Below are 23160 nucleotides of genomic sequence, written 5' to 3' on the forward strand. Positions count from 1 at the left end.
AAAGGCACAAAGCCGTGCTTAGCATCTCGACGGGTTAAAGGGGGGAAACACAGGTGCGTGTTTGCTACTGTTTTAGCAAGACCCGAACAATCTGTGCCAGAGACTTGTCCACCTGCCCCCACATGTGACATGGCTAATCATGTTCCCCAGATTGGGATCCCAACATCTGCTTGATCTGAAGCTGATATCCTGATGAACGGTGGCACTTCAAAGCCGAGAGGGTGATGTCAACTGCTTGATCGGCGGAGGCTAGCGAAAGCCCTAATGAGACAGCTCCGTGAACAGACAAGATGTACACAGAGATAGATCGTGGGGCCGCAGCTGCCCAAACAGCATGGCATTGCCAACAAGGGCGGCGAAAGGCACTCGAAACAACAGTCATTACATTTTTAGGCCTGTCCTAGAATAGACAGCAGTGCTTTGAAACAGGTCAAACTATAGACTGCTGATTGCAATTGATAATGAGGCTCAAGACAATGCATCCACCTGTACTGAACTGAGCCCTGGGTTTTTCCTGTCTCATTATCAATGTTGATTTCTCTACACCTATTAGTAAAGGTAAAGGTTTCCCTTGCTCGAAAGCCAGTCAAATCTGACTCTAGGGTTGCAGTGCTCATCTCAGTTTCCAAGCCGAAGAGCCAGCACTGTCTGAAGACATTTCCGTGGTCATGTGGCCAGCATGACTAAACACCAAGGCGCTGGGAACATCATCTGAAATCACTCCACTTTCCAATATATAGGACAGATGGACTCACGTTCTAGCTGTATCTGAAGAAGTGAGCAGTGACTCACAAAAGTTCATACCCTACCACAAATGCTGTTAGTCCTTAAGGTGCTGCTGGACTCTTGCTCTTTTCTACTATATGCCAGAAGACACAGCGGTCCAGCTATTATTTATTTATTGACTTCATTCACAGCCTGCCTCAGTGGGGATCCAAAGCGGCTTAATGCATTCTCCCCATCTCTGTTCCATCCCCACAATGCCCCTGCACTGTGCAGGGGGTTGGACTAGATGACCCTTGGGGGTACCTTCTAGCTCTAAGTATCTATGTTTCTAACCCTGTGAAGTAAGTAAGGCTCACAGCACATGACTGGCCCAAGTTCACCCAGCAAACGTCCATAGCAGAGTTGGGAATTCAAACCCAGGTCACCCAGGTCCTAGTCTTTCAGTCTAACCACCCCACCACAGGGAGATTGACCAAGGACCTCACCTGCTACATTGGAACTCAAAACTGAGAATAAAAAGGGACTCCTTGACACCCTGGCCCCACTGTACATGAACATCCTCACCATGAGTTCAAACCCCCATGCAGCCATCATTCCTTGCAGTGGGGCAGGAGAGTTTGCCCATTGTGCCCGCAGGTCAGATCTTTCCATCTCCCATCCTACCACTATTGATGATTCTCACAAGCTGTTGTCAGTGAAGCCTGGCTCAGTTGGCTCTCTTGGGAGAACCACCTGTTTCTCCCTCCCCAAACAACTGTACTGGGCAGCTTCTCACTGACACCTTCCCCGTTTCTTCCCGATATCCCCTTGCCTTGACAAGGTCTTTCTTCTCTCCCTTGCTTCATCTACACTCTAAACTGAAAGGGGGGAAACCAACAACGTTAGGACTATCACAGTACTCCAAGTCAAAGTTCATTTCTCTTCTTCCAACATCTTCAGGCTGCCTTACATGACTTCCTATTGACTAATTTATGAGACAGGATGCTGGACTAGATGGAACATTAGTCTGATCCAGCAGGGCTCTCCTTAAGAACATAAGAGAAGCCATGTTGGATCAGGCCAGTGGCCCATCCAGTCCAACACTCTTGTGTCACACAGTGGCTAAGACCCAGGTGCCATCAGGAGGCCCACCAGCGGGGCCAGAACTCCAGAAGCCCTCCCATTGTTGCTCCCCCCAAGTGCCAAGAATACTGAGCATCACTGCCCCAGACAGAGCATTCCATCTCTAGGGGTGGGCAAACTACAACGTGGGAGCCGCATGTGGCTCTTTCACACAGTCTAATTTAATGTTAATCAAAAGCAAATTTGAATATCTTTCAGTAAAGGTGTGTGTGTGATATTTGTTCATGTCTTGCGGCTTGTTAGCCGAGTTGCTTTTTTTAAAGCAATTGGCAATTTATAAATGGGTTCTTGCCAATTTATACCAAGGTCCTGTTCCCACCAAGGGTTACCAGAGAAGGAGTCGAGGCTGGTGTTATTAAAATAAATGTCTTTTACTTAAGAAAATAAATCTCATACAAACAATACTGATGCACTCACACATTCAATCAAGTTCCTTAGAAATACAGTTGCATTAGCAGGTAAGGTGATGGTGGGTGATACTTATCTGTCTTCGCAGCTTGGTTGTTCCAATGAAGAATGGATGGGGAGAAATAGAAATCTAGAACCAGCCAGCACATGTGGGTCTCTTGACTGCCGATCAAGAGATCAAAGTAGAGGCAAGGGTTGGGGATAGCAATTGGGACTCAAGTGGAGTAAAAAGCAGACAGGGGTTGTTGCGGGGAATGCTAGCTAGGAAGGGCCAGGTGAATAGCCCTTACATTTTATAGGTGGTCCATTGTGTGGGAGGTAACTGTTCCAACCTGTGGAACCACCTTCCTGTTAGTCCGTCCCAAACTAATCCTATTGGTTACCTCTAGGAGTGTGAGGTTGCCTATAAAGAGTGGTCAATATTGAAATCTGAAACCTTACTCAAGGAAGACATCTGGGCAGGTGTGAAACCTTGGCGTCAGGATGCTTCATTGAAGTGTTGATGAAAGCTGGCCATCTTATTGTAAACCAAATGTCCATTTGGCAGGAAATTCCAATGCAGGAACAAAGCATGGATGTGTCGTACGTGATCACAACTAGATCTGCAATGGGGGCTGTCTCTTTTCAAGTTGTTGTTTCTGACTGCTCACAATAATGGAGGTGTATGTGCTCCTTCATCAGGCTGGTAACTGTGTAACTTAAACCTCATTCACGTGTAAGGCTTGTACAGGCACCTTCTATGTGTTGCATCACAACAGGTGACTTGTAATTTACAGTTCTCTGAGCCTATGTCTGTCCATTGCGTGTGTAGCGATAAATATAGTCCATAAAGCAAAATATCAAGTTCATTCTCTAACAGGCTCTCAGACATCTGACGTTTATTCTATGCGGCTGTTACATTAAGGAAGTTTGGCCGCCCCGATCTATACCTTGTGACCAATAGCCACTAATGGATCTCTGCTCCATATGTTTATCCAGTCCCCTCTTGAAGCTCTCCATGCTTGTAGTTGCCACCACTTCCTGCAGAAGTGAACTTCATGTGTTAATTACTCTTTGAATCAGACCCTTGGTCCATCAAAGTCAGTATTGCCTACTCAGGTTGGGAGCAACTCTCCGAGGTCTCAGGTGGAGGTATTTCCCATCACCTACAACCTGATTTTTACTGGAGATGCCCAAGATTGAACCTGGGACCTTCTGAATGCGAAGCATGCTGTCTCCTTCCAGATATCTCTGTGCACCAACTACGGTCATCTGTTGGCTACCCAAACACTTAGGATGGCCTGTCTTGCAGTGACCAAAGCCTGGACCTTTTCCATCATGGTTCTAGTTCCATGGAATGGGCTTCCTGAAGAGCCTGTTGCCCTGCAAGGCGCTTATAGTGCTCTTATGGACATTGTTCATAGGTGATAAAATCTCGACTGTGCAAATAGTGTGCAAAAGGGACTGAACTGTGTGGTGACCCAAAAGTGATGCCAGTTGCAGACACACACCCAGAAGACGGAAGGCTTCCTTTGAGATAATGTGCCTACGGTTCCTGAGATTACCTACCCTCTTACCTGCTGTAAGATGGACCAGCCACATGAAGCACCGAAAGCCGGACAGATGCCATGCCAAGACAGCAGACCAGAGACATGAGATCCAAATGCCATGTGGAAGCTTCTTCCTTGCACGCACAGGCAGCATTCCCTTCCCCCACCCAGCCTCTTTGGGGACGGACCAGCAGGAGGTGTGCCAGGTGATGTGGCCAGCCTAGCCCACCCCCCCATGCCACCTTATAAAAGGGGGCACCCAGCCATGTGCTCTCTCTCTCTCTCCCCTATACCCATCCTAACTCCATGACTCTTGGTTTGTGCAGCCAGAGTCTCCATGTGTCTCTGTTGGTTCAGGACACGACCCTATTACCCCATAGTCTTCCTTATTTTTCCCAAGGATTGCTTCATCCCGCCGAGGACAGGTAAAGTATTACCCCTCAACGACTATCCCGCTAATGCGTATGTGCTACCCTCTTCTAATTTTCCTAGACCTATGTAATTGTGAATGTGTTTGAATTATTGTATGCTTGTGAGATATCTTCAGTAAACGAAACATTTTATACTGAAGCCAGCCTTTGAGTCTATTTCTGGTGCGCCTGGAAGAAGCGGGACCCCTGTATACATAGGTGCTTGCTCCCTTATTTGCCTATTGCCTTGCGTAATACCATAAATCCCCTAAGATCATCAATAATTGGAGGCAATTTGGCTAACAAGGTGAGGGAAACCTCCTCCCTGGAGAACTTCAGGTGCTGCAAAGCCTGACTGTTTGCCAGGACTTTTGATCCGGTTCAAATGACAGACACCTTTTAGGAATGGGGAGGGATTCGGGGCTTGCTATTTTGCCCTGACCTGGACAGCCCAGGCTAGCCTGATCTCGTCAGATCTGGGAAGCCAAGCAGGGTCAGTCCTGGCCAGTCCTTGCATGGGAGACCATCAAGGAATGCCAGGGTCGTGAGACAGAGGCAAGCAATGGCAAACCACCTCCGAACATCTCTTGCCTTGAAAACCCCACGGGGTCGCTGTAAGGTGGCTGAGACTTGATGGCAACAACAACAACAAAATCATCTTTGGCTTTAGCTGAGGATGTTTTTAATTATTACTGTAAGCTGCCTTGAACCAAGAGAAAAGGCGGGATAGAGGTGGGTGGATGGATGGACAGACGGATGGACAAACGGATGGACAGACAGATAAAAACCAGATGAATCATAGAATGTTAGAGTCGGAAGGTACCTTGCAGGTCATCTAGTCCAACCCCCTGCACTCTGCAGGAGCAGAGCCGAAAGACAGCCCGACATACCTACATACCTCTATGCTCTACCTCTGAGATGTGGACCCTCCCCCACTTTGAAGAATCGAGGCTCTAATCCATGATAGCCCACGTTGGAATAAAATTCTGTTCGGCTTTAAGGTTTCTTCAGAGTCCTGTTGATTTTTGCTGCGACAGACCAATATGGCTACACTGCTGGAATTAAAAAAAAAGAAGGGACACCTCCTTCACTCTCTAAAGAACACTGCGCTTTATTAAAGTGACACAACCACAGAAATGAAAGAACAACCATGGGTATCTCATGCATCCTTGTTTTTGTCCAACAGTCCAAATCTTACAGAAGAAAATGGACCTTTTTGTGGACAACCTGAGGCTCTTCCGGAGGTCTCCGGAGGTGGGGCCAGTTAGTAACTTACCTGCCATGCAATTTCCAAGCAGTAAAATCACAGTGGAAATCATACACGGTGGAGACAGGCAGGTGGGTAAACAACCAAAGCGAAATATTTATTTGGCAAGTATATCTTACATACGATTTAAGCTTCTCCGGCGCAGACACACAGAGAGACCGAAACCCGTTCTTCAGTTTACGGCAACCTCTCAATCACAGAGTGATTTAATTCATCTCGGTGGGGTGATGTCAGGTTTACGAGTTGGACCATTATGTCTCAAGACTGGAAGAAAACAAATCTCCCGATGCTTCCAGAAAAGGAGAGGGGCTTGAGGAAACATCATCTCTCTCTGAAGCTCTCACAAACATCATTCCAGATAGCTATTTCGGCAGGACTCCCGTACGTACAAGGCACGGCATTTAGGGAGACGTGGAGCTAGAACATTGTCCTGTGAAACAATACCACAAGAGGGAAAATTCCTCCTGCTAGAGACTAGCCAGTCTTACCCATCCAGTTCCAAAACTATCCAATCTTGCCCCATCCAGTTCCAAAACTATCCAATCATGCCCCATCCAGTTTGAACCAGTCTGAATAGCAACAGTAAGCCCTACCCGGTTCTCTCTTTCACACGTAGGTGTGTGCAAGCAGACAACTAGAAAAGGGAGCGAGAAGGTTAGATGCTACGGTTCGCGAAGGGAACAGACAGGCAAAGGTCCCCTTGCACAAAGACTTATCAGTCGTGGCTCCCAGAAAGCAGATGCACTATGGCCCACACAATGGAGAGAAGACGCTTCCTACTCAGAGCCTGTTGGTGGCTGACAAGCATCAGTTGTCATTGCAAGAGCCTGTGTACGAAAGAGCAAAGATGAAGACGGAAAAACGTGCCCCCTTTGCAGTATTGTGGGCCATGATGAGCGGGATTAGTTGATCAATGAGCATGGTACGCAATGATTTCTGTCCACACAAAGCTAAGAAAATGAGCAAACTTGGTCCCTGATGCCTAGGAATGAGCTTAAGGAAAGGATAACCATCCAGTAAGGAATGAAGCTACTTAGTGAATGTCCTTATGGAAGGACCAAGGTGCATGTCAAAGACTAGAGCAAAAGACCAAGGTGGGGTTGTCCGACAGTCGAGCTAACGTGTATATCCCTGATTTTCCTATTCTTCCCAATCTCTGCAGTTTGGGGTGTCAGAGGGGGGGAAAACAAATAAATTGGTATTCTATAGCTCTGCAGTTTTTCACCCCATGCAAGTTTGTGTGCATGGATTTTGGGTGCGTCTGAACCCAGGAAATCCAAGAGAAATGTAGACAGAAATGGGTCAATATACAAATTTCATAACCCTATGGTTGCATTTAGGAATGGCATTTTCCATGGACCAGGATCCTTTCTGGAGAGCAGCAGATGATTGTTCTTATGAGTGGAGAGCTTTGTTTCAGAGGGCTGGGAGGTGGAGAAAAAGGTGTGAATCTACAACTTTATGTATAGGTGATATGACCACACAGGCACGATCGAAGGCACCTGTCCCAGGACCTCCGGTTGGCCAATGCAGAAGAAACATGACAGTGAAAAGAGCAGCCCGAGAAGAAGTGAATATGTGCATTTGGAGAAAGACAATGCTCCACTGAGTGCAGCTTCTAAAGCTGGCATATAGCGGAGTCTTCAATTCGGGCCCAAGTGCGTACAGACTGAAATCAGTGGACATTTGACCTCTGACACCTGACAAGCAATGTGTTGTGGATATTGTGGAGAAGTTTGGAAGAAAGGTGACCCCCGCTCCCCAAGGTAAATCTCAGAACATGAAATAAACTCGACATTTTCTGTGGATGCTGTGGGACACATCGGCCTTTATGGATTCTTTACATGTTGCCCTCTGAAACAAAAGATCTTGAAGACAATTCGGCCACAAAGTACTGATGACTAGTTTAAAAAAAAGTTTTGCCCCTGCTTAGTACATCGATTAAAGGACATGTAACTCAGATGACAAAGAATACACCATGCTTAAGCTCTTCCTTCTAAGCAAAGGCATTCTAATTAGTGGTTGGATGTCAGAGAATTCTGTGTTCTGCATGCTGAGCCGACCCATTATGCAGATTACGTGGCAACCGATGGCCCCAGGCAGGCTTTGAAAAATGTCCAGATGACAATGGAAAGTTACAGGTACAAGTTACATTCCTCCAGTCAACCTTGTTTCCTTAATATCTTATTGACCTTTCTTCTCTGAGGATCAGAATTTCTCTCCTGGGCTTCATAGGTTCGTATCACACAGAAATATTAACCAGTGAAAAGAACTGGTCTGCATTTACTGGAATGCAAGATGTTTATCCAAATTCAGGAACTCTCTATCCTACCTAACCATCTATTTATAGATGGACTGCATAGCCAGGAAGAGCCGGTGTTTCAATAAATATGGCAGGGGAAAGGGGAAAAGCACGATGAAGAATATACATGTGCAAGACACCCACTGGGTGGAAATGTCTCCCTAGAAAGTTACATCAACAAGGTAATAATTCCATTTTTCTTGCCTTAAACTGAGTTAAAAAACCAGTTCTGATGAGTTCTGGGAAGTGTATCAGTTCACTCAACCATACAGGGACTTATTTTCAATCTGTGGTAACTTATTTGTACAGGATTGGACTGAACGTGAATGGACCAAGTAGTCTGAGTTGTTCTATTAGTGGCTCAGATCTCTTTGTTGTACGGCAGTTTAGGACAGTCCAAGATCTCGTGTCCTGATAGTGCAGTAAACTGGATCCCGACATCATGGTGGATCTCTCAAATTACTATTTTGCCACAGGAACACTACACCTGGGGCATCAAAAAACAAACAAAAAACCAAATTGACACATATTGAACACAAGACCCCAGTGTGGACCCCGGAACTGATCCCAAGCCTGCGAGTGGCCACTGGGGGAGATCCATGCCATATCCCGAGCCTCTATTTCCTACACAAAGATGCTACAATATTCTTAGGGGCTTTGGAGTGGAAAGTAACTTGGGAAACTGTGCCCATCAGGACTCTAGTACAAACTGTGAGACAGCAACGAATAACCCTTAGCTGGACAAATGCTGATCTCCTAACTAGCACTAAAGCTACACATCCTAGAAACTAACACCAAAACAGCAGAATTTTATTCCCGCAACTATACAATAACCATTGTCGTGAAGAAGAATGTCCTCCGATATGCTAATTGGAAAATGAGAAAAATCCATTTCCTCGGTATACCCAATCACGTCTTTTCAAATACACAAACGCAGCTGTCTCAAATTATCGTCAGCCGACTGTGGCTATCTCTCGGATGCACCTCTATGAAAACAACAAAAATTCCAGTCTGGAAAGTAACATACTCAGGGGGGAGGGGGGGCAAGGAGAGGACGTGCCATGCTCTGGTAGGCATAGAGGCTAACGCGATACGGTGCGGCACATTCACAGCTTGCTCTAGAGGACCGGATCCACAGCGCGGATGTGAATGCTGGGCAGGCAGAACCACGAGAGAGGGAGTTCCCTGCTGGAGCCGTCTTCGTGGAATTTGATGTTCAAGTAGAAATCGCCTGTGTAGAGGAAAAGGAGGGCACCAATGCACACCGAGTTCTCCGTGGGTTTCACCTGGAAGAGATGGCCGGAAGTTAATAAATACTGATATTTACTGGCAACAGAAAGCAGTTTATTTTATTTTTTAATTAAAACCTTTTCAGGCTTCCTTTCTGCCTGATTGGGATCCTCAAGGTGGTGCACATAAAAAACCCCACTCAAATAAGCAAATTGGACTTGGGGTCTTCCGAACTGCTGTGTTCGGGTCTCGAACTGCTGAACTACCGACCTTCCAGCCTGCAGTTCAGCATCTTAACCAACAATCTCCAGTGGCCAATCAAAGTCCTTACCTTCCCCCACCCATTTTCTAAAAACACTTGGTGGGCTCCAAGAAAAGTGTTGGTGGGCAATATGGTGCCCACGGGTGCCATGTTGGCGACCCACGTCATACAGCATGCGGTATCTGGAAGGCGCCAAAGACCACAGACTATAAATAATGGCTATCATTACAAAAAGGAGGCGATCAGCAGCTTTATTAAGAGGAAGGAGCATCCTGATTCAGCAAGTCCCCATTAAGAATGCCATGACAAATTATTGCTTCCAAAGTTTATATTGATTGCTTCAGTCATAGGACAATGCACAAACTATACAATGGAAGCAACACGGGAACCAGACCCACAAATGGACGCAGGAATTCAAATTTGATTTAAAAAAAAAATTAACTGATTCCAATCTTTTGAGTAATATAAACAACAGAGAAATGGCAATTAAGGAAACCATCAACCCAGAAATTCAAAACCCTAGACATGGCTGTCACATCAATCAACACCAATTTTAAATAGCCTTGTAAAACCCTTCGTCAAAATGCCAGCCCTGCTTGTTTTTCTAAAGGTTAAAAAACCGAGGTCTTCCAACGGGTCATTCTATAACCACTCCCTGAGAGACATTTCTTTTTTAATTCCAAGAGAATTGTAGCTCTTTAGCAGGCCAGCCGGGGAGTCGTCCTAAATGTGAGATGGTTTATGAAGGGAATGAAAGGTTCAAACCAAAATGCTGAACTGGGCCTGGAAACTTATCAGTAATTGCTGCAACAGGAATTGATTATTTTCTCCTCTCCCTGAATGACTGAGGGGTAAGAAAGCATTCCATGCAAGCTGCAGGTTATTTACTGATTTGTTTACTTACTTATATCCTGCCGTTCTCCCAAATGGGATCCCAAAATGGCTTACACTGTTCTCCTCTGTTTTATCCTCACAACCCCCCCCGTGAGGAAGGTTCAGGCAGAGAGCATGCAAATGGACCATGGTCACCCAGCAAGCTTCCACGGCAGGGTAGGGATTCGAATGTGGATTTCCCTGACTCTAGTCAGACACTCTAACCCAGGGGCGTCGAACTCATTTGTTATGAGGGCCAGATCTGACATAAATGAGACCTTGTTGGGCCGGGCCACGTGTGTCATAAAATGTCATGCCAGGTAGCAGAGATATAAACTTTATAAAGGACACAAACACAAAGGGTTCTTTTTTACTTAAAATAAAAACATGCTTAAAACATTAGCTCTGTAAGCTGCAAACCTACTTTTGATTTATTGACACTCACCACAGAAATCGCATGCTCAGAGTTCTGAGTCTAGGACCCAGGGGAAAACATGAAATGGCTGAGTGATGAAGAGAGTCTGGTGAAGCAAGCTGTGATGCAGAAGCAGCAGCAGAACTGGAAGCAGGAGATGGCCAGTTCCACTGCGGGCCTGATGGAAGCCCTCTTGGGGCCTGATCCGGCCCCTGGGCCGCGTGTTTGACAACCATGCTCTAAACACTACACCGCACTGGCTCTGTGACCACATGGAGCGAATTACAAAATGGCCACCATAGGAGGTGGAGACAAACACAGAGGAAGCCCAAGCACCGAGGTCAAGAGACCTCAGGGGGGGGGGATGAAGAAGAAGAGAAGAGATTGGATTTATACCCCGCCCTTCACTCGGAGTCTCAGAGCGGCTTACAAACTCCTTCCCCTTCCCCTCCCCACAACAGACACCCTGTGAGGTGGGTGAGACTGAGAGAGCTCTGACAGAAACTGCTGTTTCAAGAACAGCTCTGACAGGACTATGGCTTGCCCAAGGTCATCCAGCAGCTGCATGTGGAGGAGGAGGAGAGCTCTGACAGAAACTGCTCTTTTCCCAAGAACAGCTCTGACAGAACTATGGCTTGCCCAAGGTCATCCAGCAGCTGCAAGTGGAGGAGTGGGGAATCAAACCTGGTTCTCCCAGATTAGAGTCCGTGCACTTAAACACTACACCGAACTGGCTCTCCTACACCAAAGTATAAACTGGTCATAATGGAAGAACACAGAAGCAGGTGGGAGGTATGCAGGTGGGTGAGAGGTCAGGGAGGGTGCAAGCAGGGGGCCTGGTGGTGGGAAAAGGATGGGAAGACCCCGAGAACTGTCTTCCCGGAGCCCCCTGACACCCGGAACCAGACCTGGTCTCACCCAAGGCACTTGGTCCTATGCCCCCTCTCCACAGTTTGCACTACGTGGCTCACCAAGCTAAACGTGGCATTGCCAGAAGTCATTGCCTTTCAGGTATTCCATTCAGATTCATCAACAGAAGGAAGGGGTCACACTCAGCCTGGATTGCACGTTCTACTTTTTCCATGACTTTTGCAACTGCTTTTGCATTTACATGGCACTTTCTGCACCCCCTCCCCCCTCCCCTTCACCACCTACACGTCTCTGGCCGGTCTCTTCATACCCTCCATGCATCTGACGAAGAGAGCTGTGTTTCTCGGAAGCTTACGCTACAATAAAGTTTGCTAGTCTTAAAGGTGCTGCTGGGCTTTTCACTATTTTGCAGCGACAGACAAACACAGCGAACTCCTCTTGATCTGTGACAAGAATGCTGGCACCCTAAGGTTTGTAACGATGAATGAGCCTCACTGAGGTTTTTTTGGTTCCCACGGTTAGCGTCACAATTGTAGACAATGACAAGAGACGCCACAGGAACCAACCCTGCAAGCGCCAGAGTCCGTTTTGCATTTTTCATGAAGGGAATGCTAACAGGCATGTCTACTCAGAGACTTCTCTTAATGCCTCTTCCCCATTAGTTACAGGGTGATTTTAATATTTTATTAGTACATTTAAAACCCCACTACGGTCAAGAGATTAATGCTGATGCAGCCTAACCTGGCGCGGGTTTAGCCAGAAAACAAACCCTCTGCATTGTATTCCAATGAATAGAACCAGGGGTCATTTCCTGCAGGAGCGCATGGGAGCGGATCTCCGGCAGTAAAGAGCCCAGGGGGCGGGCACATGCAACAAGCCCCGCCCCCTGCTCCCAGCAGCCCTCAGTCAGAGCAAGAAGCAGCCAGGTAAGTTGCAGAACTCCCCCCGGCCCCCCGGTCTAAAACAGTCCAGTGGCACCTTTAAGACCAAGTTTTATTCAGGTACAAGCTCTCCCTCCTCTGCGAGGACAGATCTGCACATTCCCCCCCCCCAATAGCTAGCAATCCAAAACAGTCCAGTGGCACCAAAAAATAGAGCACCCCCCCCCCAGCCACCTTCAGGTACAAGCTCTCCCTCCTCTGTGAGGGCAGATCTGTGCGTTCCCCTCCCCCCCCACAGCTAGAAATCCAAAACAGTCCAGTGGAGCCTGAGCGGTGGGTGTTGCCTTCTGACACACTTCCGGTGATGTCAGGGTGTGTGGCATATGCAAATATGTTATGCCTATGAGTTATGCTAATGAGCTCCTGCGCCTCTTTTTCTACAAAATAATCCCTGAATAGAACTATGTTCAGGATTGAAGTCTTACATTCATTCCTATGTAGCCCATTCCTCTCAAACTGTATTGGTTTTTGTTCAGTTGTATTTGTATGAAACTGAAATTTCTTGTTCTTACAATATAGCAAAAGGGTTCCTGAGGTTGACTGTGAAAAATTGCTAGGTCCAGGTTGGGAAACACCTGGAGATTTGGGGGTGGAGCCTGGGGAGGACAGGGACCTCAGTGGGGGTACAGTGCCACACAGTCCACCCTCCAGAGCGTCCACTTTCTCCAGGGGAGCTGATCTATGCAGTCTGGAGATGAGCCGGAATTCCGGGGAATCGTCAGGTCCCTCCTAGAGGCCGGCATCCCTATCTCCGGGTGAACTGATCCCTGTCGCCTGGAGATCAGTTGTCATCCTAGGAGATCTCCAGCCACCACCTGGAGGCCGGCAGCCCTGTATAGAGAGAGCCAGTTTGGTGTGGTGGTTAAGTGCGCGGACTCTAATCTGGGAGAACCGGGTTTGATTCCCCACTCCTCCACTTGCACCTGCTGATGTGACCTTGGGTCAGTCACAAGCTCTGGCACAGCTGTCCTTGAAAAAGAGCAGTTTGTGTCAGAGTTCTCTCAGCCCCACCCACCTCACAGGGTGTCTGTTGTGGTGAGACTCCAAGTGAAGGGCGGGGTATAAATCCAATCTCTTCTCTTCTTCTTCTTCTATAGTGTAGATATTACTGCTAAACTCCATAGCTTGGCAATTCATTCTGGGAACTGGATGTTGTGCTGTTTCCCAACACCAATCTCCTTCTAATCTGGCTGAAACAGTTATAGTAAGAACAAAAGAACATCAGAAGAGCCCTGCTGGATCAGAGCAGTGGTCCATTCAGTCCAGCATCCTGTCTCACGGTGTGGCCAACCAGTTCCTCTGGACCACCGACGACAAAGCACAGGGGCCAAGGCCTTCTCCTGAGGTGGCCTCCTCCTGGCTCTGGGATTCAGGGGCTTAGTGCCCCTGAACGTGGAGGTTCCCCTCAGTCACCATGGCCACTAGCCACTGATAGACTGATCCTCCATGAATCTACCAAATCCCCTTTTCAAGCTGTTTACTCCTGTGGCCATCTCAACATCCTCTGGCAGCGAATTCCACATTTCAATGGCAACGTCTGCTCTTTTTCTTTAGGAACACATCTTGCAGATATGCTAATAAAGACGTTATTAAAAATACCTGCACGTCCGAAGTCACTTTCTGTGTCAACCCTTCTTTACTATTCCCAATTATCTCCCCAAACACTTTCACCTTGGAGGGGCCGGCTTGGGCCATGCCGGGGCACATTTCCTCTTCGCCCGTCATTTTGTTTCCTTGCCTAGGTCTGCCTCGGCCCAAGCCAGAAACTTCCCTGCGATGTCTAGTGGAAGTTATAAGGAGCAGGATGGAGCAGCGGACGTGGAATAGTGATGCACTGGTTTTATATATGGCTAATCCCAGGTTGCGGGAATGGCTCCACAGGGATGGTACAGGGCAGGCTGAAATGCAGATTCAGATTCAGATTCAGATTCAGAAGAGGAGGACGAGGAGGAGGAGGAGATTGGATTTATACCTCGCCCTTCACTACCCAGAGGAATCGCAGAGTGGCTTACAAACTCCTTTCCCTTCCCCTCCCCACAACAGACACCCTGTGGGGGAGGTGGGGTCTGAGAGAGCTCTGTCAAACTGTCTCTTTTTCAAGAACAGCTCTGAGAGAACTACGGCTTGCCCAAGGTCATCCAGCAGGTGCAAGTGGAGGAGTGGGGAATCGAACCCGGTTCTCCCAGATTAGAGTCCGCGCACTTAACCACGACACCCAACTGGGGAGCATGGTGGTTTTCAAGTTATCATCGCGGAGATCCAAGTTCACATCTCGTGCCATGGAAGCTGGCTAGGTGACCTCGGGCCAGTCCCGCTCTCTCAGCCTAGCCTACCTCACAGGGTGGTCGTGAAGATTAAATGGAGGAGGGGAGAATGACGTCAGCCGCTTTCGGCCCCCACTAGGGAGAAAGGTGGGGGAGCAAATGGATGGCATCGATTAGAGTCAGGCATTGATTTCGAGGGTCAGAAACAGGGTTGCCAACTCAGGTTTCGGATCCTCCTGGACGTTTTTTGGGGGAGATTGGGGGGGGATGTGGCTTGAGGAGAGAATGGGCCTCAGTTGGGTTTAATGCCATACAGCCCGCCCTCCAAATTGTCCCTTTCCCCCCAGGGGTACCGATCTCTGTCATCTGGAGATTAATTGCAGTTCCAGGAGATCTCCAGGCACCACCTGGAGGATGGCAACCTTAGACACGTGCGTGAGTTGGAACAAGACAGAGGCCCCCTCCTAGCAGTGAGACACGATTCCCTCAAGCTTATTAACATTTTGCAATTTTTGAGAAAAACTACCCAAGGGACTAAATAAGGCGGACCTCCTTGTAACAGGCAAATAAAAGTGTACGCTGAAAATTCAGGGAACGGGCTAAAGAGTGAAAAAAGAATATTCGAACAGAGAAATTTGTAGGAAGTATAGCTTACAGAACTGCCTCATGTGGTGGAAATGTAAGAAAGTTCAAAACTATTGGAAAACAATTCGTAAAGCTATACAAGAAATCTTAGAACTGAATCTCGACTTAAGACCAGAAATTTATTTATTAAATATGGTACCAGATGGATATAACTTTGAAGTCGTGTATTTAATAACATATATAATAACAGCTGCTAGAATGTTGTTGGCAAAGCATTGGAAACTAGAAAAATTACCCTCTAAAGCAGACCTAGCTTTAAAACTGTTAAGACCTTGCGCAAATGGATGATTTGAGTTTAAAATTACAGGGGAAGAATAACATGGTACAAAGTAATAGATGGAAAAGGGGTTTATAATTGGATAAAAAACTTGAAGGAATGAAAGACTCTGGAAATGTATGTAATCTGCAAAGATGTAATGTTTTATGCAAATTAAAATAAAACTTTTAAAAAGGGGGGGAAAAGAACTGCCTCTGGGGCCCCTCAGCACTTTCCCATGTCTGAACACGGGGGGGGGGGGATCTCCAAGAGCGTAAAAAGAGGACGCGTGTTCACCTCCCCGGCTACCACAGAAATGGAAGTATAAATGAAAATGAGGAAAAGCGAGGCTAAAGCTGAGGAAAAGAAACGTTCTTGAGGAGAAAGCTGCGAGGAAATTACTTTGGGAGCTATTTCTAGTTTCAAGACGAGCGATTTTGAAAACACGGGTGTGGCAGGGGGGGGGGGAGAATATCACCCCGGGGGAATAAAACAAGGACAGACGGTTCACCTGTTTGAGAACCCAGTAACGAAAGTATGAGTTACGCTGAGGGAAAATATTCCCGGGGAGAGAGTTGTGAGAACACTTGCTGAGTGGCTTATAAAATGGACGTCAGAAAACGGGGTTTGAAGGAACTTTGCCCCTGCCTCAGGCAATGCTCCCTCTAAGCTGAGGAGTCTTGTGAGCAAAAATCCTACTTTGTGAGCTACTGGCATTAAAGCTGTGAGCAAGCGATTTGGCTACTGCGTAAATTAGTTTACTCTGGAGCCCTCCTTCCTGAGCTAAGACAAAAAATGTGTGAGCTGGAGGCTAAAAAACTGTGAGCTAGCTCACACTAACTCAGCTTAGAGGGCACACTGCCCTCAGGGTATGCATGAAGGGGAAAAGTTCTCCCTTGGGGGAAGCAGTTAGAGCTCAGAGAGGGTTTTTTTTGAGGGGGGGTTGTCTAGAGTTTCAGGAGTATTCCAAAGCTATTCCATGCTGCCACATGGGATTGAACTGATACCACGAAGAACTGTCCATTTACTGCTTCCTGTTGTTTAATCGGTTTCTAGTCCACAAGGATGGGCAACGACCAAGGATGTCCAGGTTACTGCCGAGGCAGGCAATGGCGAACTATCTCAGTTCATCCCTCGCCTTGATGGCGCTTTCCACCACCGCGAATCCACAAGGACAACCCAGGACGGCTCAAGTTTACCTTGGAGCCTTAGCGAAGGACTTTGTCAATAGCTTTCTGGAAGTCCATGTCTACCTGATTAGTCTTGTCTCCATATGAGTTGCTAGCCACTGCAGGAACGATTTTGGAGGGTGAAGGATAGAACTTAAAAGTATAATAAGGTAACCCCCTCAAATAAGTTGGGGAGGCATAATGACTTCCTTTTTCAGAAGCCTGTGGATTCTTCCTCAGTAAGGCTGGTTCATCTATCTGCTTCTATTTGGTTTTTCAAAATTTGCACTCGTTTTTATGTAATTTTGATTTTATTTAATTATTTAAACTTAATTCAGCCAACACATCTGTCGTGCAAAAGTACCCGTCTTGCATTTTAGGGCTTCCCTGTTTCAACTCAGTAACCACCCTGCTACAGTAGACCTTATCTTGGATTCTATTGCAATGGTTTTCAGTAGCCTCCAACACCCACATCGTCTACACGCACAGCAAATCTGGGCACCAGTCAGGATTAAATCAAGGACCACTTTCCTCCTACCAACTCCACGAGGTACAGTCATTTAATATATCTAGAAATCTTGTCACATGTGCAAACTGAACACACATTTACCCAGTCAATGAAAGGATAATTGGAGTAGCGCATTACTGCATTTTCTCCTTTGGCTGCCTCCCTGATTTTTCCCCCTCTATCTCAAAATTACTCCTGGACTTTTGATTGGGGGAGGGAGGGGAATAGGATGACCTCATTACGAAATTATTTTTGGGTTCCTGTTAATTTTCTAGTCTATTGGACTCTCTGCCCTCACTGGCCTATAGAACACTACCTCAGCTGCCTTGAATTTATTTTTTTAAATTTGACATCCAATGAGAATCATAACCTTGTGATTCTTGGGGTTATACCAATTTTATAATATACTCACTATATCTAAGTTACTATGATGTAACCTTAAGGTTTCTGGCATTAGCAATATAAAGGCATACCTGAGCTACCTGGAAGTGACGATGGGTAGCTCTAGGAATCACTGATAACACTATGGAAACCAGAAATTCTTACCATAAAGTTTCTGGTGATTCCTAGAGCTACGCTTTGTCATTTCTGGGTAGCTCTAGGAATTCTCAGGAGTGCTGTGATTAGAACTTTCTGTAAATAGAGGCCTTATTTTTCTTTTTTTTAGTCTTTCTCCAACCAGCAATGGGGGGCAGGGGATCCCTGCCCACTGGAGGCTTGGCAGCCCTACTACAAATCAGATGTGGGTGCACAGGATCTGAATCTGGGCCACAGTGTAGGTTGAGGGGGTACAGAACTGCCTACACCCGACAAGTACGGTCACCTTCTGAGATCCTGCTTCGGGTCCCTCCGTCCTCTGAGATTAGGCAGCTGGCAACCCTGGAGAGGGCCTTCTTGGCACCAAAAGTCTGGGAAACTCTCCCCTTTCTGGTGGTGCCTTCCTCCAGCAGGTGAAGAATTCTTTGTGTCATTTGCCATCCCTTCAGCAATTCCTCCTTCCAGCCCGATCTCTTAATTGCTGCTTTTTTATCTTTTTGCATGTGTGTTTTAGCTCTGGTTTTAATGGTTTTACTGAGGTGGTTTTTGTTGATTTTAATCTTTTTGTATGTGTGTTTTAGCTCTGGTTTTAATGGTTTTACTGAGGTGGTTTTTTGTTGATTTTAATGGTTTTCTCGTGCATGTTTCTGATCTGTCGGCCACCTTGGTGGCCCTTCTGAGGACAGAAAGGCGGGGTCTGAATTTCATAAAATAAACAAACAAAATGAAGATCCCCGCACATTTTCCTGACGCAGCTCAGACCCAGAGCTGCTACTTTCCCCGTATGATAAACCATCACAATCACACTTACACTTTCTTCCCATTTGAGCGTAAAATAAACAAACAAACAAAATGAAGATCCCCACACATTTTCCTGATGCAGCTCAGCCCCAGAGCTGCTACTTTCCCCGTACGAGAAACCATCACACTTACACTTTCTTCCCATTTGAGCGTGCAGTGGGGTTGCCATCAGCCCCTCATCCCCAGCTCAGAAGAGTCCCACGGGAGATCCATTCATGGATCTCCTATCTAGACAGGCCCAGAGATTCCCAACACTTAAGCCCACCTCTTGTGCCTATCATGCAGTGGGCAACTCGATGCTTTTGTTTTAAACGGGCAATCCGACCCGAGGGCTACCAACCTCTGAGTGGCATCTGGAAATCTCCCACTATTACAATTGATCTCCGAACGACCTAGATCAGCTTGTCTGGAGGGTGGGTGGACTTTATGGCCTTATGACCTGCTGAGGTCCCCCCTCCTTCAAACCCAACCAGGCCGGCAACCCTACCAACAGCTGTCCGTTAACCTACCGTATCGATATAAAAGGTGTTGGACCCAACAAAGGTGATGGCATCTTGCAGATCATAATTGTGGACGCCATTTTGGTAGTCTTGGTATGGGACCACAGTGAGAGCAAAGGGGCCCACGCTGCGTTTGCTCATGTTGGTCAGCTTCACCTCCAGCTGTACCGGGTCTCCGACCTTGCAGTTGGCAATGATGTCACAGTCACACAGCTTTCCCTCCACTGACACATCTGGAAGACAAGGGACACAATGACACAGATTTAACAATTTGGTAGCCGGAGCTGGGAATGCACAAAAATTTCACAATGCCCCACTGGTACCCATGCGAACTAGCAGTCAAACGTAAATCCAGCAGAACTACTTATTTAATGTGCAAACAGTCGCATAGCCTCTGTTCAGAAATGACACACAAAGATCTCCCGTTGCATGTTTTCCAGATGAGAGTGTGACTGAGAACTGGGCCCAAAGCCTTATTACTCTAGGCCTGGTACAAACGTCTAACGTCGATGTTTGGAAGAGCTGGCAAAATGCATTTTACAATAGAGAGAGATCAGAGGGGGCAGAGAGATGTGCAAGGCACAAAATTAAGATGACAAAATTTGCACATATCTAAGTGTGGCTGCGGTTGGAGAGGACGTTTGGGGGGCCTGGGAGAGAAGGCCAGCAGCCTGGAGGCCTTCTTCATCAAACCATTCCGAACTGCGCAAGGTAAACAAGAAAGCAACGTTCTCACAGCTCCTCCAGCGAACCTTCCCGTGTCCCACATATTGCCAGAAACTCTAAGGTAACCTCGGTGACCATAAAACTCATGCCTAACAATGGACGCAACGCTGCTGGCTTTTCCCGGAGATGTTAAAAACAATAGAAAGATGAGCATTGGCTAGTCTGGCAGAGGTGGCTGGTCTGGTGACCTATGCCTAGGGGTTCTGTTCCTCCGGTAGGGGCAGGGAATCACCCAGCCACATTGTCCGCCACCACAGGAAATGACCCCTGGTGACCATAAAACTCATGCCTAACAATGGACGCAACGCTGCTGGCTTTTCCCAGAGATGTTAAAAACAATAGAAAGATGAGCATTGGCTAGTCTGGCAGAGGTGGCTGGTCTGGTGACCTATGCCTAGGGGTCCTGTTCCTCCGGTAGGGGCAGGGAATCACCCAGCCACATTGTCCGCCACCACTATGAGTGGCAGCAGGAAACAGTTTTTTAAACTGCGGTGTTAACGTGCGATGCTACATCACTTCCGACTCCACCATTACAGCCTGTGCCAGTCATAAGAACATAAGAGAAGCCAATGTGGGATCAGGCCAATGGCCCATCTAGTCCAACTCTCTCTCACACGGTGGCCAAAAATACCAGGTGCCATCAGGAGGTCCACCAGTGGGGCCAGGACACGAGAAGCCCTCCCACTGTTGCCCCCCCCTCAAGCACCAAGAATACAGAGCATCACTGGCCCCAAACCGAGAGTTCCAGTCTATACCTTGTGGCTGATAGACACTGATGGACCTCTGCTCCACATGCTTATCTAATTCCCTCTTGAAGTCGTCCATGCTTGTAGCCGCCACCACCTCCTGCGGCAGTGAATTCCATGTGTTAATCACTCTTTGGGTGAAAAAGTACTTCCTTTTGTCTGTTCTAACCTGACTGCTCAGCAATTTCATGGAGTGCCCATGAGTTCTTGTATTGTGAGAAAGGGAGAAAAGTACCTCTTTCTCAACCAGGTCTATCCCATGCATAATCTTGTAAACCTCAATCATGTTACCCCTCAGACGTTCTTTCTCCAAGCTAAAGAGCGCCAAGTGCTTTAACCTTTCTTCATAGGGAAAGTCGTATATACATGATAAAGATTGAGAACTGATGAATAAAGTAACCATTGCTGCCATCCCTAAAGTATGGGTTTACAACCCACTAGCACTTTGTGTTTTGAATTGTTTTTAGATGGTTTTATCTATGCCATAACGGTTCTTATGCTATCTTTTGTAAGCCACCCTGAGCCTGCTTCGGTGGGGAGAGTGGGGTATAAATCCAATAAATAAATAAAGACTATAAAATAAAAAAGCTGGAAATGACATAGGGTAGCTCTAGGAACCACCTGAAACTCTATGGTTTTACCACAGAGCTTCTGGCAATTCCTAGAGCCACTTTTTGTCACTTATGGTTTTTTGCCAGAAAAGACATGTGCCACAGCCATCATCACAGCTCCCCCATATCCTCACCCACAACCCAGAAAGCGCTTGGCAATCCTACCTTTGCCACGGTTACCACTCTTCCCAGATGAAAAACTAACTTCCTCATCATACCGACTCATGCTTCCCATGCAGGACTTCAGGTTTGTGGCTCAGACCCTGTAAACATGTTCTGGGCATGCCAGACGTCCTGTGCCATGCAGTGCACTTCCTCTTGTGCGAGGCACTTCCGTTTGTGCAAGGGCTGGCCGAAAGCCACTCATCTTGTGCAAGTGCAAGCACAAGAGGAAGTGTGCTTCACAGCACAGACTATATAGCATGCATGGAACTTGTTTGTAGGCTCTGAGCTCTTGTGTTTTCCCCCCAGATATTGCTCAAATTTCACCAGGCTGTCAAATATCAAGGAGAAAGGAGTGGAGAAGAAAGGCAAGAAGGGAATTTGGGAGATGAACAACCAACTGTAGGTTGGCTAGATTAGGGTTGCCAACTGCAGGCTGGGAAATTCCTGCAGATTTGGGGGGGTGGAGCCTGGGGAGGGGAGGGGCCTCAGCTGGGCCTAATGCCATGGACTCCACCCTGCAAAGCAGCCATTTTCTCCAGTGGAACTGATCTCTGTCGCCTGGAGACGGGTTGTAATTCCAGGGGCTCTCCAGGCCCCACCTGGAGGATGGCAACCACCACTATGATCAAGCCAGCACTGGAGGGCCAGCATTGCCTTTGCCATGGCCAGGAACCAACCGTCCAGTCCACAGAGAGGCTTTGAGAAGCTGAGCACGTGCGGCAGGAATTTGCGACGGAATACGTCCAGTGCGCTCACTAATGCCCAGCAAATGAGAGAGAAAACAGAGCTCTCTCTCTATGTTACCGGGCTAATAAAAGCTTGTCAGCTGGAGCGCACGCTCTCCCTTTCTCTCTCTCTCTGTGCGTTCTATTTTTTGCTCTGCAAGATGAGTGGGATGGTTACAAAAAAGGGAACGCTCAGAATGTGTCGGAAAGAGCTGACTTCAGAGCGGCACACCGCGTCACCCCCCTCGCTGCAGGTTCTGTTCATTAAGCTCTGCACGTCTCCAAAGCAGAGGCCGAAGCAGACATCCAGGAGCTTTGGTCAAGGCCTGCCTGCCAGCCAAGGGTCAGCCTCTGGGGGAGGGTTTGAAGCAGCCGCCTGCTGGCAGAGAACCACACCCCCCATCACCTTTGAAATCCGGCGGCTATTGGAAATGCTGCTGCGCAGCCTCTCCAAAAGACAAAAGGCTGCCTTTCAACAATTTGTTTTTTAAAAAAATAATGCTTGCTTTGGGGGAGATAGTTTCTGAGGGCAGCCAAATTGGTCTGCAGTGGTCTTTGGTGGCCTCCCATCCAAGTACCTCTTGGATAACCAAGCACCTGAGAGGATAACCTCTCGTTTCCCAAGTGGGCTGAAAGTAGCTCAAGAGCTGTTGGCAGACTGCCTCTGGCCAACTCAGAAGCACCGATAAGTAATTCCCAGTCGCTCTCTCCTAGTTTTCACACCCACCCCATCTCCATGCCAGATTGGGAATGCCAGGGCAAGACTTAGGGTTACCAAACTTCGGATGGGGCCTAGAGTGATGCTCTGCCTTCTTGGTGCTTGGGGGACAATAGGGCTTCTGGAGTTCTGGCCCCACTGGTGGACCTCCTGATGGCACCTGGGCTTTGGCCGCTGTGTGGCACCGAGTGTTGGACTGGAGGGGCCACTGGCCTGATCCAGCATGGCTTCTCTTATGTTCTTATGTCCAGGGCAGTGATGCTCTGTCTTCTTGGTGCTTTTGGAACCACAGTGGGTGGGCTTCTGGAGTTCTGGCCCCACTGGTGGACCTCCTGATGGCACTTGGGCTTTGGCCGCTGTGTGACACAGAATGTTGGACTGGAGGGGCCATTGAGCTGACCCAGCATGGCTTCACTTATGTTCTTATGTCCAGA

General features: G+C 47.5%; 1 protein-coding gene across 1 annotated transcript; it reads right to left on the reverse strand.

The window, feature by feature from the left end:
- Positions 1 to 6647: 6647 nt before the first annotated feature.
- On the reverse strand, positions 6648 to 21344 carry LOC107118673 (trafficking protein particle complex subunit 9-like). The gene is made up of 3 exons (XM_015421032.1): positions 21284 to 21344; positions 19045 to 19268; positions 6648 to 9050 (listed from the first exon to the last, which is right to left on the reverse strand). The coding sequence occupies exons 1-3, from the start codon at positions 21342 to 21344 to the stop codon at positions 8883 to 8885; spliced, it is 453 nt and encodes a 150-aa protein (XP_015276518.1). The 3' UTR covers positions 6648 to 8882.
- Between the last annotated feature and the right edge of the window lie 1816 nt (positions 21345 to 23160).

The sequence above is a fragment of the Gekko japonicus genome, unplaced genomic scaffold (genome assembly GCF_001447785.1).
Source record: "Gekko japonicus isolate JY-2015 unplaced genomic scaffold, Gekko_japonicus_V1.1 scaffold4640, whole genome shotgun sequence".
In the NCBI taxonomy this organism is placed as follows: Eukaryota; Metazoa; Chordata; class Lepidosauria; order Squamata; family Gekkonidae; genus Gekko; species Gekko japonicus.